This window comes from Balaenoptera ricei, chromosome 20, assembly GCF_028023285.1.
Source record: "Balaenoptera ricei isolate mBalRic1 chromosome 20, mBalRic1.hap2, whole genome shotgun sequence".
Lineage (NCBI taxonomy): Eukaryota > Metazoa > Chordata > Mammalia > Artiodactyla > Balaenopteridae > Balaenoptera > Balaenoptera ricei.
The window spans coordinates 23,425,061-23,440,671 of NC_082658.1; the positions used below are offsets into that span (position 1 = coordinate 23,425,061).

The window sequence follows — 15,611 nt, forward strand, 5'->3', positions numbered from 1 at the left end:
TATGACGTGCTCTAGATCACTGAAAGAGACCTGTATTCAAGCTACCTGGGCAGGAAAGCACGTTTTGGAAGTCATCAAGTTAGTGCCAATAAATCTAATATATAGAAAAATAGTTGAAAGCCCCTGAGTGTTTTGTGGATAGAAAAGCTTGAGATTCAGAGCAAGTTCAGAGCTGGACAGTCTAAGAATAAACTAGCTCTCCCATCCATTAGAAGGGCTAGGTAGCAGCTTCTGGTTATGGAACCAGAAACTCTCAGGCTCCCAATAGGACATAAAACAGCATCACTTGTACTCTTTATAAAATTGCAGAAACAAATAAAAGAAACAAAAATATATTTACACCTGTCCTAGAAGACAAAGGGTAGTTGAGACCTAATGTATATAAGATCAGTTTACAAACTGTGACGCACTCTACGAATAAGTTCTCATTTGCAGAGAGCACAGCATAGGATAGGTGGCCATTAATGTTAATTCCCTTCCCCCTTCCATGCCTTTCTCTCGTTCCTTTATGTATGCGGATCGGTTACATTATTAAGCTAACTATGTACCTGAGCGCTTATTAGCTTAATAATGTAACCAAGAATCTGATTTTTAGCAAGGGGGTAGTTCTTAGAAACGTAGGGAGCTCGAACGCTGAATGAATGAATTAAAATAATGCAATTACATCATTAATTTGAAAATTTATCATCACTGATTAAAAATAAAAATTATTAAAAAATTAAATTAAAATTTAAAAATTTATTATCCCGCAATTGAGACTCACCACAACGTGTGACGTCTGTCAGGCATTCACTGTCACAACGCAGCTTGACTGTCTTACAGACAACCTCAATAGTGTTTTTAAATTGGCAGAGGCAGCAGGCCATACGGCTAGGTAAGACCCTATAAAGGGAAACACAGGTAATTAAATTCGTGGTAAAAGAGTTACTTGAGTAGGTAGAAGAGGTAGGCCAAGGCCACCACAGACCAGTGCAAAAAGGAGTTCTTGGGGCATATGGACTGGAGAACTGGATAGCGGCCGGTTGGCCAACTGCTGCTCTTGACTGTTGTAAATAAACAAAGAGGGGAAGAGAGGTGCCCAGCAGAAGGATTAGGATGGCAGCAGGTATGGTATGCCTAGAAAAAAGGGAATAGGGATTAGAATTGGGTGACATTGATCTGTAGTTTAATTCAGAAGTATCTCCTTCCAACCCGAAAGCCTCACTTGGGGTTGAGAGTACACAGGAAGAAGGCGGACTTCTAAGAAGAGTCTGAATAAGACCGCACCTTCTGGAGTCCTTTTCTCAGTTCCTATTTGTGAGTAGTAATATATTAGAAATCATTCTAGTAAGAAAAAAGCATCGTGTGGTTAAACAATAACAGAGATCGCATTGGCCAAATCTGGACAAAAGGAACATTCCAAAGAATAACATTATCATTATAATAAGGTATAACATAGTTAATTTTTAAAAAAGCACATGAGTTCATAATGATACTCAAAATGAAAAGTGGGGGGGCTCTTCTTTATAGAATAATGTCAGCTAATAAATGCAAAAGGAATGACAGAATTAGGAAAGTGTCATTTTGCAACTATCAATGTAATAATCGATTCAGACAAGGATTATCATTGATGCACAGTTGGGTGAAGAGTTGTTTGAAAGTAGGATCTTCACTGATCCCAACGTATCACCCCACATATTATTTATCAATTACCAAGGGGAAAAATAACTTTACAATGGAGAGATATGCAACATACCACCTTAGTCAAGTGATCAAACTTAGCACTGGGCCACCTGAAGTGATGAAGTATGAAGAATACATCACCTATATAGTATTCTTCCCCAAAATGTTTACTTTGAATCTAATGAGGAAACAGACAAATCCAGATTGTGGGGCAATTTACAAGACAACTGGCTTAGACTCTTCAAAAATGCCAATGTCATAAAACATCAAAAAAAATAGTAGGGAAATATTCTAGATTAAAGGAAACAAAGACATGACATGCAATGCCTAATCTTTAACTGGACCCTGTATCAAAACAAAACAGACTTAAACTATGTTATTGGCTTCTGGCCAAGATGAAGTAACAAGGACCAATTTGACCTCTCACCTGAAACAATGAAAACATCAGACAGGACATATGAAACAACAGTTTTCAAGAAACTGGACCTCAGGCAATAAAGTTCAGTGATCTCCAGGAGATGGGAAATAAATGAAGTGATCCCTCTAATTGCCCTACCTTACTTCTCTGAGAGAGTTTCCAGGTCATGGTAAAGGGAAGAGAAGTCCAGGCAGAGACTGGTGGACTCCCTGACTGAGGAAATGGAGCTGAGAGTCTGGGAAAACCAACGTAACTAGAGTTCACAAAGCAGAGCATCACAGAGAAAAGAAGTGCACAGACAAAGAACTCTGGAGATATGCAGAGGGATCTCTTGAGAATTCAACAAAGTATTGGTCAGTACATTTGTGTGAGGAATTCCCTGATGCCAGGAAAAGAACCACATGAAAGGATTAATAATAAGAATAACTGGATATCACACGGGGTTGTAGGAATAGTACCTGTTCCTACAAGTCAGACTGCAAAACCTCATGATACTCAGAAAGGACTTGTCTCCGTAGTTGCATATAGTGAGCTCCAGACTAAAGGCTACTTGGACTCCTACCCAACGAATCTTACGCACTAGACCTAAAAGAATAAAATTGTTCTGAGTAACTTAATTTCACCCAAAACAAAGCCCAAGCATTTTACAGGAATATATATATATATATATATCACACAATAAACTAAACCTCACAATATCTGGGATCATATGAAAAATTGCCAAGCATGCAAAGAAGTAGGAAAATATGACCCATACTGAGGAGAAAAGGCAATCAATCAAAACTAACCCATAATCCATACAGATGTTAGAATTGGCAGAAAAGAACATTTAAAAAGTTATTACACATGAAGAAAAGTTATTACAACTGTATTTCATATGTTAAAAAACCCAGAATAAACACTGAAAATGTTAAGTATAGGCATGGAAAATGTAAAACAGACCCAAATTGCGCTTCTAGAGATTAAAAACAATGTCTAAATGAAAAAGACACTGAACAAGGTTAATGGCAGATTAGACACTGCAGAAGAAAGGGTCAGTGAACATTAAGGCATAGTAACAGAAACCATCCAAAATGAAACAAAAAGAGTAACAAAACAAAACAACAACAAAAATGAATAGAGCATCAGTGAGTTGTGCAACAACTTCAAGTGGCCTAATACATGGGTACTTAGAGTCCATGAAGGAGAGGAGAAATACAAAAATTTGAAGAAATAATAGCCAACACTTTTCCAAATTGGTAAACACTATAAACCCACAAAGTCAAGAAGATCAATGAACTTTAAGCATAAGAAACATGGACAAAACTACACCAAGGCACAAAAAATAATCAAATTGCTCAAAACCAGCAATAAAGAGAAAAATTTTAAAGCAGCCAGAGGAAAAACCTATACACTACGTAGAGAGGAACAAAGATAACAATGACATCAGAATTCTTGTTGGAAACAATGTAAAGGAGAACTCAGTGGAAAAACACCTTTAAAGTACTGCATTGAATTGTATCAAGCTAGAATTCTATACCCAGATCTGTCCAAACAAAAGCAAAATGAAGGCTATCTCAGACATACAAAAGCTGAAAGAATTCATTACTAGTAGACTTTCACTATAAGAAATGGTAAAAGAAGTATTTTTAAGCAGAAGGAAAATGACACTTGTTTGGAATATGGATCTACACAAACGATTAAGAATACTGGAATTGGGACTTCCCTGGTGGTTCAGTGGTTAAGAATCTGCCTGCCAGTGCAGGGGACACGGGTCCCATCCCTGGTCTCGGAAAGTCCCACATGCTGTGGAGCAACTAAGTCCGTGCGCCACAACTCCTGAGCCCGCGCGTCTAGAGCCCGTACTCCACAACAAAAGAAGCCACCGCAATGAGAAGCCCGTGCACCGCAATGAAGACCCAACGCAGCCAAAAAAGAAAAAAGGAAACAAAAAATCCTGGGAATATACTTTTCAGTAAAAGAACATAGTGTATCTCAGTCCTCATGACTAAAGAGAAGAATCAAGTAGTAGTAGGTGGAAACGTGGCTTTGATTCTCAGTTTGTGGGTTCTGAATCTGAAGGAATTATTGTCCTTTCCTCAATGAGACAGAGAATTGTAACCAAAATCGTCACTACTACAGTTACAGATATTGCCAAGATGAGTTTGTTGTTACAGCCACATCCTGGAACTTCTTTTGTGAGCTAAAAAAATAAATGACAATTTTTTAAAAACAAGGAGATACAAGGGATGAAAGCTAACTCTTCTTAAACCTATTCTAAACAATAGCTAACTATTCTTAAACTACTATAAAACCCAATCCTTTCAGGCGAGTAGCTTCTATAAGAACAAGCTAAATTTAATGTTATTAATCTTATCATTAGCCTTTTCTTCTACAATTTATTTATCTACAATTTAGTTGTCTTGTGTTATGTCCTCTTCTCGTCTACCCTAGGAATAGTGGCACACTCTCTAAATGAGCCAAGTGGGAGATCACTGTCTTAGCCAGTTTCACGGCTGAAGATACGATACAGACTAGGAGCCCGTGGTATTCCTGCCTGGGCACGTTCATGGCATGTCCTAAACTGAGTAAAAGTCCAGGTCCCATGTTTCAGGGATTCTCCTCACCTCACTTGACTCCTGCTCTTTCTGCTCACTCTGGGCTTCTGTGCTCTCACTGACAGAGTTGTCACTTTTCCACTGGTCCGTATCCCATTCCGCTTTGGACACCTTTACTTCTTGCTGCTTGCTGAGAAGCTTCATCAGGAGGCCTGTTCTAGAGATGAGGTTGGCACAGGCCAGCTCCAAGTGGGTCTCCGAGCAGTCCATTTTCAGAGTCTGGATAATATGAGAAATGAGCCTTCGCATGACATTGTTGGGGATGAGGGACAGCAGCTGCTGCTTTAGCTGAGTTTCAACTTGATCACCCGGGGATGTGAGCCCTGGGAATGTGAAGCCTGTGGGCTTAGAGGATAATTCAGTGCCCGTGTTGTGCTACTCCCATTGTGTTTCGTTGGTGTGTTGAACAGTTGGCATACTGTTGTCTGCAGCAACAGTAGAATGTGCAGTGGAGACGTTCCTATGGGTAGTGTTTCCAGGGCCGGTTCCTCCTGGGAGAGTAGAGTTTCCTGTAGAAATAATTTCTTCAGAAACATTTTGTGCTGTATTGTTTTCTGAAGTAGTGTTTTCTGTAGAAAGGCCTGAAAGAGAAAATAATTCTGGAAAAGGATTTTCCTGAGAAGTCTCTTCTCCTGAAGATGAAACAGCCTCTCGTGGCGGTTACTAAATAACCAAGAGATCACTGAAGAAATCAAGGAGGGAATCAAAAAATTCCTACAGACAAATGACAATGAAAACACGACGATCCAAAACCTATGGGATGCAGCAAAAGCAGTTTTAAGACGGAAGCTTATAGCTATACAAGCCTACCTAAAGAAACAAGAAAAATCTCAAGTAAACAATCTAACCTTACACCTAAAGGAACTAGAGAAAGAAGAACAAACAAAACCCAAAGTTAGCAGAAGGAAAGAAATCATAAAGATCAGAGCGGAAATACATGAAATAGAAACAAAGAAAACAATAGCAAAGATCAATAAAACTAAAAGCTGGTTTTTTGAGAAGATAAACAAAATTGATAAGCCATTAGCCAGACTCATCAAGAAAAAGAGGGAGAGGACTCAAATCAATAAAAGTAGAAATGAAAAAGGAGAAGTTACCACAGACACCGCAGAAATACAAAGCATCCTAAGAGACTACTACAAGCAACTCTATGCCAATAAAATGGACAACCTGGAAGAAATGGACAAATTCTTAGAAAGGTATAACCTTCCAAGACTGAACCAGGAAGAAACAGAAAACATGAACAGACCAATCACAAGTAATGAAATTGAAACTGTGATTAAAAATCTTCCAACAAACAAAAGTCCAGGACCAGATGGCTTCACAGGTGAACTCTATCAAACATTTAGAGAAGAGGTAACACCCATCCTTCTCAAACTCTTCCAAAAAATTGCAGACGAAGGAACACTCCCAAACTCATTCTATGAGGCCACCATCACCCTGATACCAAAACCAGACAAAGATACTACAAAAAAAGAAAATTACAGACCAATATCGCTGATGAATATAGATGCAAAAATCCTCAACAAAATACTAGCAAACAGAATCCAACAACACATTAAAAGGATCATACACCACGATCAAGTGGGATTTATCCCAGGGATGCAAGGATTCTTCAATATACGCAAATCAATCAATGTGATACACCATATTAACAAACTGAAGAATAAAACACTTATGATCATCTCAATAGATGCAGAAAAAGCTTTTGACAAAGTTCAACACCCATTTATGATAAAAACTCTCCAGAAAGTGGGCATAGAGGGAACCTACCTCAACATAAAAAAGGCCATATACGACAAACCCATGGCAAACATCATTCTCAATGGTGATAAACTGGAAGCATTTCCTCTAAGATCAGGAACAAGACAAGGATGTCCACTCTCACCACTATTATTCAACATAGTTTTGGAAGTCCTAGCCACGGCAATCACAGAAGAAACAGAAATAAAAAGAATACAAATTGGAAAAGAAGAAGTAAAACTGTCACTGTTTGCAGATGGCATGATATTATACATAGGGAATCCTAAAGATGCCACCAGAAAACTACTAGAGCTAATCAATGAATTTGGTAAAGTTGCAGGATCCAAAATTAATGCACAGAAATCTCTTGCATTCCTATACACTAATGATGAACAATCTGAAAGAGAAATTATGGAAACACTCCCATTTACCATTGCAACAAAAAGAATAAAATACCTAGGAATAAACCTGCCTAGGGAGACAAAAGACCTGTATGCAGAAAACTATAAGACACTGATGAAAGAAATTAAAGATGATACCAACAGATGGAGAGATATACCATGTTCTTGGATTGGAAGAATCAACATTGTGAAAATGACTATACTACCCAAAGCAATCTACAGATTCAATGCAATCCCTATCAAATTACCAATGGCATTTTTTACAGAACTAGAACAAATCATCTTAAAATTTGTATGGAGACACAAAAGACCCCGAATAGCCAAAGCAGTCTTGAGGGAAAAAAACAGAGCTGGAGGAATCAGACTCCCTGACTTCAGACTATACTACAAAGCTACAGTCATCAAGACAATATGGTACTGGCACAAAAACAGAAACATAGATCAATGGAACAAGATAGAAAGCCCAGAGATAAACCCACGCACCTATGGTCAACTCATCTATGACAAAGGAGGCAAAGATATACAATGGAGAAAAGACAGTCTCTTCAATAAGTAGTGCTGGGAAAACTGGACAGCTACATGTAAAAGAATGAAATTAGAACACTCCCTAACACCATACACAAAAATGAACTCAAAATGGATTCGAGACCTAAATGTAAGACCGGACACTATAAAACTCTTAGAGGAAAACATAGGAAGAACACTCTCTGACATAAATCACAGCAAGATCTTTTTTGATCCACCTCCTAGAGTAATGGAAATAAAAACAAAAATTAATAAATGGGACCTAATGTAACTTCAAAGCTTTTGCACAGCAAAGGAAACCATAAACAAGACGAAAAGACAACCCTCAGAATGGGAGAAGATATTTGCAAAAGGAATCAACGGACAAAGGATTAATCTCCAAAATATATAAACAGCTCATTCAGCTCAATATTAAAGAAACAAACAACCCAATCCAAAAATGGGCAGAAGACCTAAATAGACATTTCTCCAAAGAAGACATACAGATGGCCAAGAAGCACATGAAAAGATGCTCAACATCACTAATTATTAGAGAACTGCAAATCAAAACTACAATGAGGTATCACCTCACACCAGTTAGAATGGGCATCATCAGAAAATCTACAAACAGCAAATGCTGGAGAGGGTGTGGAGAAAGGGGAACCCTCTTGCACTGTTGGTGGGAATGTAAATTGATACAGCCACTATGGAGAACAGTATGGAGGTTCCTTAAAAAACTAAAAATAGATTTACCATATGATCCAACAATCCCACTACTGGGCATATACCCAGAGAAAACCATAATTCAAAAAGACACATGCACCCCAATGTTCATTGCCGCACTATTTACAGTAGCCAGGACATGGAAGCAACCTAAATGCCCATCGACAGACGAATGGTTAAAGAAGATGTGGTACATATATACAATGGAATATTACTCAGCCATAAAAAGGAACGAAATTGAGTCATTTGTTGAGACGTGGATGGATCTAGAGACTGTCATACAGAGTGAAGTAAGTCAGAAAGAGAAAAACAAATATCCTATATTAAGGCATGTATGTGGAACTTAGAAAAATGGTACAGATGAGCCGGTTTGCAGGGCAGAAGTTGAGACACAGATGTAGAGAACAGACATACGGACACCAAGGGGGAAAAACTGCGGTGGGGTGGGGATGGTGGTGTGCTGAATTGGACGATTGGGATTGGCATGTATACACTGATTTGTATAAAACTGATGACTAATAAGAACCTGCAGGATAAAAAAACAAACAAACAAAACAACTAATACTAAACTTTCGTTGGGTTATCTGTATGGAAATATGTTAATATAAATGTTTCAGACATTACGTGAAATTTCTAAAAATCTTATATGTTCTGGTATCATGTTATAAGTCATAATTCTAGTTATTACTTTAAAATGTATATCTCAGAAAAAACTAAATTTCATTGTCAATTGCACTATTATGAACTTTCATCAAATCTTTATCCGTGGTCATTTTTAAGTCTTTTGTCAGTTACAGACAGTTCTGGGTGTACTCTGATGCTTTTGCAAATATGTTCCTATAAAAGGGTTTCATCTTCAAGGAATTCATAGAAAAGACTCTGACAAGTACAGGTTTCTGGGAACTGTACTGCTGAACTGAATGAATAAGCATTTTCAGAACTCTAATGGAAAGCTGATGAACTCATAAAAGTGCTAACAAAAGATCAAGATGAAAAAAAAAATTAATTACATGGCACTGAGTGAACTGATGAGGATGAGTATAATTTTTGTGACTTTCTGTTTGAATTAAAAAGAAAAAATTCCACAAGGACTCAGAGGTAAAGAATATAGAAATCAATTTTCACTGCAAAGTAAAGGAGCTGTTACAGTGGAGGATTACTGGACTGAATGTCAATATTATGACATAGTATGAGTGTGTTTCGTGTTTGGTAATGGCAATCATTGTTGCTTTTGTTGTGGTCATCCATTTACAATGCTTGGTGTCAGTCTATTTATCTCTTGTAAAAATAAAATACAGTGTGTGTGTGTGTGTGAAAAAAAAAAAAAGAAATTCTCTAGGATAATGCTGAAAGGACAAAGGTCATCTTAAAGCTGCTACTAGTAGCTAAGTTGTGAATACTTGAACATCAGTAAGAAAAAGTTATTATCATTATATAAGAAGTTGAGTCTGTGCCTGTGAATGATATTCAAAGAGAGAAAAGTTAAAAATAAAGTATATAAGAGCTACTTTTACTACAACTAAAGGACATATCATAGGACATTTATTTTAATGAACTTTGAGTGAGTACTGAAAAAAAAAAGGTCTTACCTAAAACCACAATCAGCAGTTTCCGGAATGCATCTGTCATAGCCTTCTGAATAGCAAGCTTCTGGGTTACCTTCCTTTTCATAAGGAATGATAATGACCCTAAATCCAACCAAAACAGATGAATTTAAAATGCCTATCTGAATAACTGATTTCTAGGTTATGTGTTTAAAACTAAAAATGCATCTGTCATTCTTAGATCATTATCTTAGTGATTAAGGGCAGGCACAACACTGGGGTACTGTTGAATGTCTCTGTTGTAGGTATACCCTGGCATGGCACATTTTTACTGCTCAGATCTATTCTGGAAGTTCCTAAAATACTCGATGGGAAATGCAAACCAAGAACGTGGCACAAATCTCATGTTACTCACAGATTTCAAATGGACAAGCTGAGGCTACACTGCTACAGACCCTGCTCTCCTGTGCGTAAAGGGCTGGATTCATACAGTGAGATAGACTTGGTGGTAGTGCAGATGATCTGGCCTCTCCTCAACCATCACCCACTCAGGTGGATGGTGGAGCCTCCTCCACTCCATTCGCGAACAGCCCTGCCTCTGACGTAAAACCCTAAGCCCAAGTGCCATGGATTCTAGGAAAAAATTCAGTACCAGTCGGAATCCCCTTTCTAGGGATCTACATTTACTTTTTCCGCTCAGGCCCCTCTATAGGAGGCAAAGGACTGAACATTTACACAAGAGTTTATTTCAATCTTTAGACAATGATTTTGTTGGGATAACTGAAGGCCAGAAGACATCTGTATTTGAGGGATTATTTTAGCACAAAACAAATTATTAACCAAAAAAAAAAAAAAAAAAACGAAGTAATTTTCCCTCCTCCTAAGCTTCTTGGCAGGCAGTCAGTTCTAAAATTCTAAAGTTTAATGTGCTGTCAGGTATTGCCTAAGATAAAAACCTATATTGTCAGGCAGAAAAATTCTGCCCAGGGCTTTAGCTGCTTAGCCAAGGTGATGATGTATCTAAAAGTTGAGTTTCAGAAAGAAAGGAAAAAAGAGAAATCCCACTCCCTCACCTCCCCCCACACACACATACTGGAAAACAGACCTTCCTCCAACTTATCCAAAGGTTCCTCAGCCATGCCAGCTGCAGGACTCCTGCACTCGTGGGAGGGCAACGCCACCTCTGAAGCACAGAAGAACTTCAGGCTATTGCTTCTGAAGTGGTGTCACAATATCTTCATTTTCCCTTTCTTCAAGGTTAGAAAGATCCTGAAGCTGTTAGGATTTTGAATTAAAGGCTAGACTTCAAAATATTCTGGTGTTAGAGATAAAAACTAAACTCCAGCAATCCCAGGTAATAGTTTAGGTATGCTATACCTTCAAAGTCAAGGGAGACTTGCAAATGAATGACTAAATATAGACAACACTTTTTTATTATATACCATACAAATACTGGAGAAAATTATGGACACCACCATCCAAGTCATTGAGATTATCACTAATTCTAGGTGGCAGGCCAATGCTCAGATACTTCCATGTGGAAGCCTCTCACATCTCCTCCCCATAGCCCTGTTCTATTCTTCTCTCTAAAGTCTAGGAGTTCAATGTTGAAAGGAGTCTGGTTAGTCACAGAAAATCTACAGAGTTTACCCTGATGATCCTTTTTGACCACCCATTGAAACCAAAGTAGTAATTTGCCAATTCTTGGCATCTGGAGCTGTTTAGGGCAAGCGTATTATGTCGAACCGCCTTATGTCTGGTGCCGAGACGACCCTAAAGACATAAAAGACCTAAAAATATCACAAGCCTACATAGAGACTTATTTTGGATATACCTGAGATTTATCAATACCAATTTCATAGAGTGGTTGTGAAGATTAAGTAGGACATTTTAAGCAATGAGTTCACAGTGAACCCTAAATAAATGTTATTTATTATTTTTAAGTCAGTACTTTTCTGCATCATTTCCAGGGCCCCTGATTAACCGGAAGGTTCCCTGACCTCTGGTAGTGAAAGTGATGATGAAAGCAACCAAGGAAGCCCAGCAGAAGCCTATTACGGGGCTGGGGGTAAGCAAAGGAAGTGAACTGTTTTAGTCATCTCATCCTGTAGCTCCTGCTTGAGAATATGACCTGAAGGGGAGATAAGATAGACCTGCCACTGAATTAGGACCTTAATCTGTAGCACCCCCTCCCCAAGTTACTAACCCCTGTTAGAAGAGGGAATACGTATACCTCTATAAATGTAAATAAAGCAACCAAAAGAATTAGAGGTTCATCTGCATTAACAAGCTTCTTTGAGAGTGCAAATATTTCCAGTCTTAGCTCTCTAAATAACTTACATATTACTGTGGATTTTTTACATCACTAGTTCTTTCTTAAATGTCTATTTCCATTTTGAACAGGGTGTAGTATAGAAATATAGTCATAAAAATTCAAATTAATACAAATAAAGTCAAAGCATTGTTAATTCTTTTTTGATGTGTTTGTGCATCTTCCTCCGTCACTAGTGTATGAGCTCCTTAAGTGCTTGAAGGAACCATATATTATTCTTTCCTTGTTACCAGAAACAAGCATAGATCTTGGCATATAATAGAGGAGTGATGGTCTGTTGACTGAGTGAATGAATGAGTACGTAAGAAAATGAAATTACTTTCTCCAACTGAAGCTGCCTGCTGGGAAGGAGAAATGAAGACTAATTTTTAAATGTTGAGTGTCGCACCATTTAAAACAGGGAGGCTAGGCCCTGTACGGTGAGTCATAATGGAGCTGTCCTGGACAATTAGGAAGCTTCAGAAGGGCTCTGAGCCCCTGGGTAGTAGAGACAGTTGACTTCTGGGATAACCTGGCCACAGTTCTTGCTGGCAAACATTTCCCTTCGTGCTACTGAGAAAAACTCAGATACATCAGGCCTTTCCTTCATTTTATTTGAAGATGTTACTCTCTTGTCTGTATTTATAAAAAAACACAGGGGAAAAAAGATAAGAAGTATGTACACCTGCTAATGAATAAAAGAAGACATAATTGGAACTTCCCTGCTGGTGCAGTGGTTAAGACTCCGTGCTCCCAATGCAGGGGGCCCGGGTTCGATCCCTGGTCAGGGAACTAGGTCTCACATGCATGCTGCAACTAAGAGTTTGCACGCCACAGTTAAGGAGCCTGCGAGCCACAACTAAAGGAGCCTGCCTGCTGCAACTGGGGAGCCCACGTGCCGCAACTGGGGAGCCCGTGAGCCACAACTAAGGAGCCCGCCTGCTGCAACTAAGACCCGGTGCAACCAAATAAATAAATAAATAAAATTTAAAGAGAACGCATAATTAAAGTAGGTAACAATTTCGGGGGTGTGGGTAGTAAACTAAGGCTCTGCATTAAATAAAGAAATCTAATACGAATGCCCTTTCCTCTCAACTCTATAGTGACTTGTAGAACATTTTCTTCATTACTCTATCAGTGACGGGCTTTATACTGTGAAAATCTCAGAACCTAAGCTTATGGAATGGTCTTAATGTCCAAAGTAAGAAAAGAACTCATTACTCACAACTGATACCAAGTAACTGTCTCATAATCTTTCCAGGACCATCCGTAATATCTGAGTGGTTATGTGAAATGGTCGCAGGGTCCGCAAATTAAAGAATGTCTGACATGAAATCATTTCAATCCCAGGGAGTACAGCCAGGATTGAAGAGGGTGTTAAACAGGGTACAGAAGTGGGAGGTAGCGTACCTGGAGTCACATCTGAGGAGCGTTCTCAGATTCAATAAAGGTGAAATCAGTGAGTAAAGAAATATGGGTGAGAATAGGCAGCAAGGTCAGTGGGAAGTAGCCAGAGCAAGAAGCCAATCAGAGAAGACACACAATTCTAAAGTGAAAGGTCTGGGAAATCGAAGCCTCACTCACTTATTCAGAGGAATTGAAAAGGTCCTTGAAAAAGGAATGGTGGCTGAATCGAGGCACATGATGAAATGTTAATTCTGGGGAAGTAAAATTGGATGGCATGTTAATATGGAATAAGGTTTCTACAATGCATTAAAGAATATTTTAACCATTTTCTGGAATCTGAAGGGAGTACTGAATAGGCAGGTTGAGAGTGATGATGATGATGAAGCCTCCTTTATGTACATCTGACAAAAGTTTGTCAAGCTCGGGACTTCCCTGGTGGCACAGTGGTTAAGAGTCCACCTGCCACTGCAGGGGACACGGGTTCGATCCCTGGTCCGGGAAGATCCCACATGCTGCAGAGCAACTAAGCCCGTGTGCCACAACTACTGAGCCTGTGCTCTAGAGCCCGTGAGCCACAACTACTGAAGCCCGCGTGCCTAGAACCCGTGCTCCGCAACAAGAGAAGCCATCGCGATGAGAAGCCCACGCACCGCAATGAAGAGCAACCCCCGCTCGCCGTAACTAGACAAAGCCGGCGCGCAGCAACAAGACCCAACGCAGCCAAAAATAAATAAATTAATTAATTTAAAAAACACTTTGTCAATCTCACAGATTTAAAATCCACATAAAATTAAATATAAGGAAGACTCTTGTGAAGATTTCTTAAATTAAGGGGCAGCATAAACTGACATGGTGTTTAACATCAGTTAAGTTTGGGTTTGGCCTCTAGTTTCCACATTTACTGTCATGAACCTTAAGTAAGTCACTTAACCATCCTGAGTTCGAGTTTCTTCATCTAAAAAAAAGAAAGAACGAACTGGGGAACTGGGGGATCAGTGGAGCAGTGCATCTGAGAGCATTCTGTACACCACAGTGCTGTACAAACGCTGGCCTTTCCCCCCCACCCCCACCCCAGGATCTTAGTTCCTGGTCCAGGGATTGAACCCGGGCCCTCAGCAGTGAAAGTGCAGAGTCCTAACCACTGGACCCCCCAGGGAATTCCCGATGGCCTATTAGTTTTAAATTCAGCACTTCATCCCAGTAGAGCGAGGAATTCCACATTTGGACCCACCTTCACTGGAGATGCCTGAAAAAGCTGCTTCTGGTCGCATGCCTTTTGGGCCCTGTGGGCATCCCTTGCTGACTAAACCTTGATAATGGCATAGAACACAGGACCGGCCACTGCTGCGTTTGGGAAGACTCGGACCGAATACTGAAGGCCAAACTGGGAGAAGACTGTGAACAGAGAATGCCGTAGGGTGGTCCCATGCTAAGTAAGTGCAGGCAATTTCACGCCCAGGAAGCCAAACCGCCCGTTCCCTTCTATTCCCCCAGCCCTTCGCCACAGGCAACTGTGGTGATCCTGCAACTCCAAACACTTCTCATTTCAGGAACAGGTTTCCCTCTGAAATCCTAAGCTTCGAGAAGCATGAGGAGGCAATGCCATCTGCTGGGAACTATCTCTCAAAAATCTGTGGGGGCGAGCTGACTGCTCAGGTCGGCTCTAGAACTAAGATTCCTCTCAGCGGAGACCACAGGCAGATGAGGTGCTGAAGCAGTACCCCGGGGCGCCCAGTTACTGGGGCGCGAGGTGGCTTCCTCCAGCCCTCCCTCCGCCCCGGCTCGGCTCACTTACAAGGCCTCGGCCGTGGGTCCAGAGCTCAGCTCCCACACCCGCAAGGTTTTGTCACCCACGAGGGAACCACAAAAGTTACCAACGGCACCACCCGACCGTTATAGCTCGTGCGCGGCTCGGTGCGCAAGCGGACTTCGCCTGCGCACGCGCGCCTGCGTACGGGCGTCTGCGAACCGCGTGTGCGGTCGCGCGCAGGGACGTCTGCGCTCGCGCGATAGCGCACGGGCGTGTGCGCCCGCGCGCCTGCGCACAATCGTCTGCGCAAGCACGTCTGCAGACGGGCGTCTGTGCACCGCGTCTACGGACCACTTCTGCTTACGCGCGCCTACGCACCGCGTTTCCGCACGCGCGCCAGCGCAGACGTAGTGCGCAGGCGCTGTGCGCAGGCGCGCGTGCGCAGATGCGGAGCTCAGTTGCGCGTGCGCAGACGCGGTGTGATGCATGAGTACGCAGACGACCGTGCGCAGGCGCGAGTGGGCAGACACCCGTGCGCAGGCGCGAGTGGG

The 15,611-nt window shown here is 40.8% G+C and overlaps 1 protein-coding gene across 10 annotated transcripts in view; it reads right to left on the bottom strand.

The window, feature by feature from the left end:
* LOC132355462 (leucine-rich repeat-containing protein 37A3-like) overlaps positions 1-15,312 on the bottom strand; it is an 18,045-nt gene extending 2,733 nt beyond the window's left edge. For 3 of the 10 annotated variants that reach the window (XM_059907827.1, XM_059907833.1, XM_059907834.1), the window contains exons 1-5: positions 15,106-15,312; positions 14,542-14,705; positions 10,698-10,867; positions 9,638-9,736; positions 764-882 (exon numbers count right to left, since the gene is read on the bottom strand). In XM_059907827.1, the coding sequence (XP_059763810.1) occupies positions 764-866 (103 nt within the window). In that variant the 5' untranslated portion in view covers positions 867-882; positions 9,638-9,736; positions 10,698-10,867; positions 14,542-14,705; positions 15,106-15,312. The other 7 variants (XM_059907829.1, XR_009499627.1, XM_059907828.1 and 4 more) reach the window with 7 other exon arrangements.
* Positions 15,313-15,611: the final 299 nt, after the last annotated feature.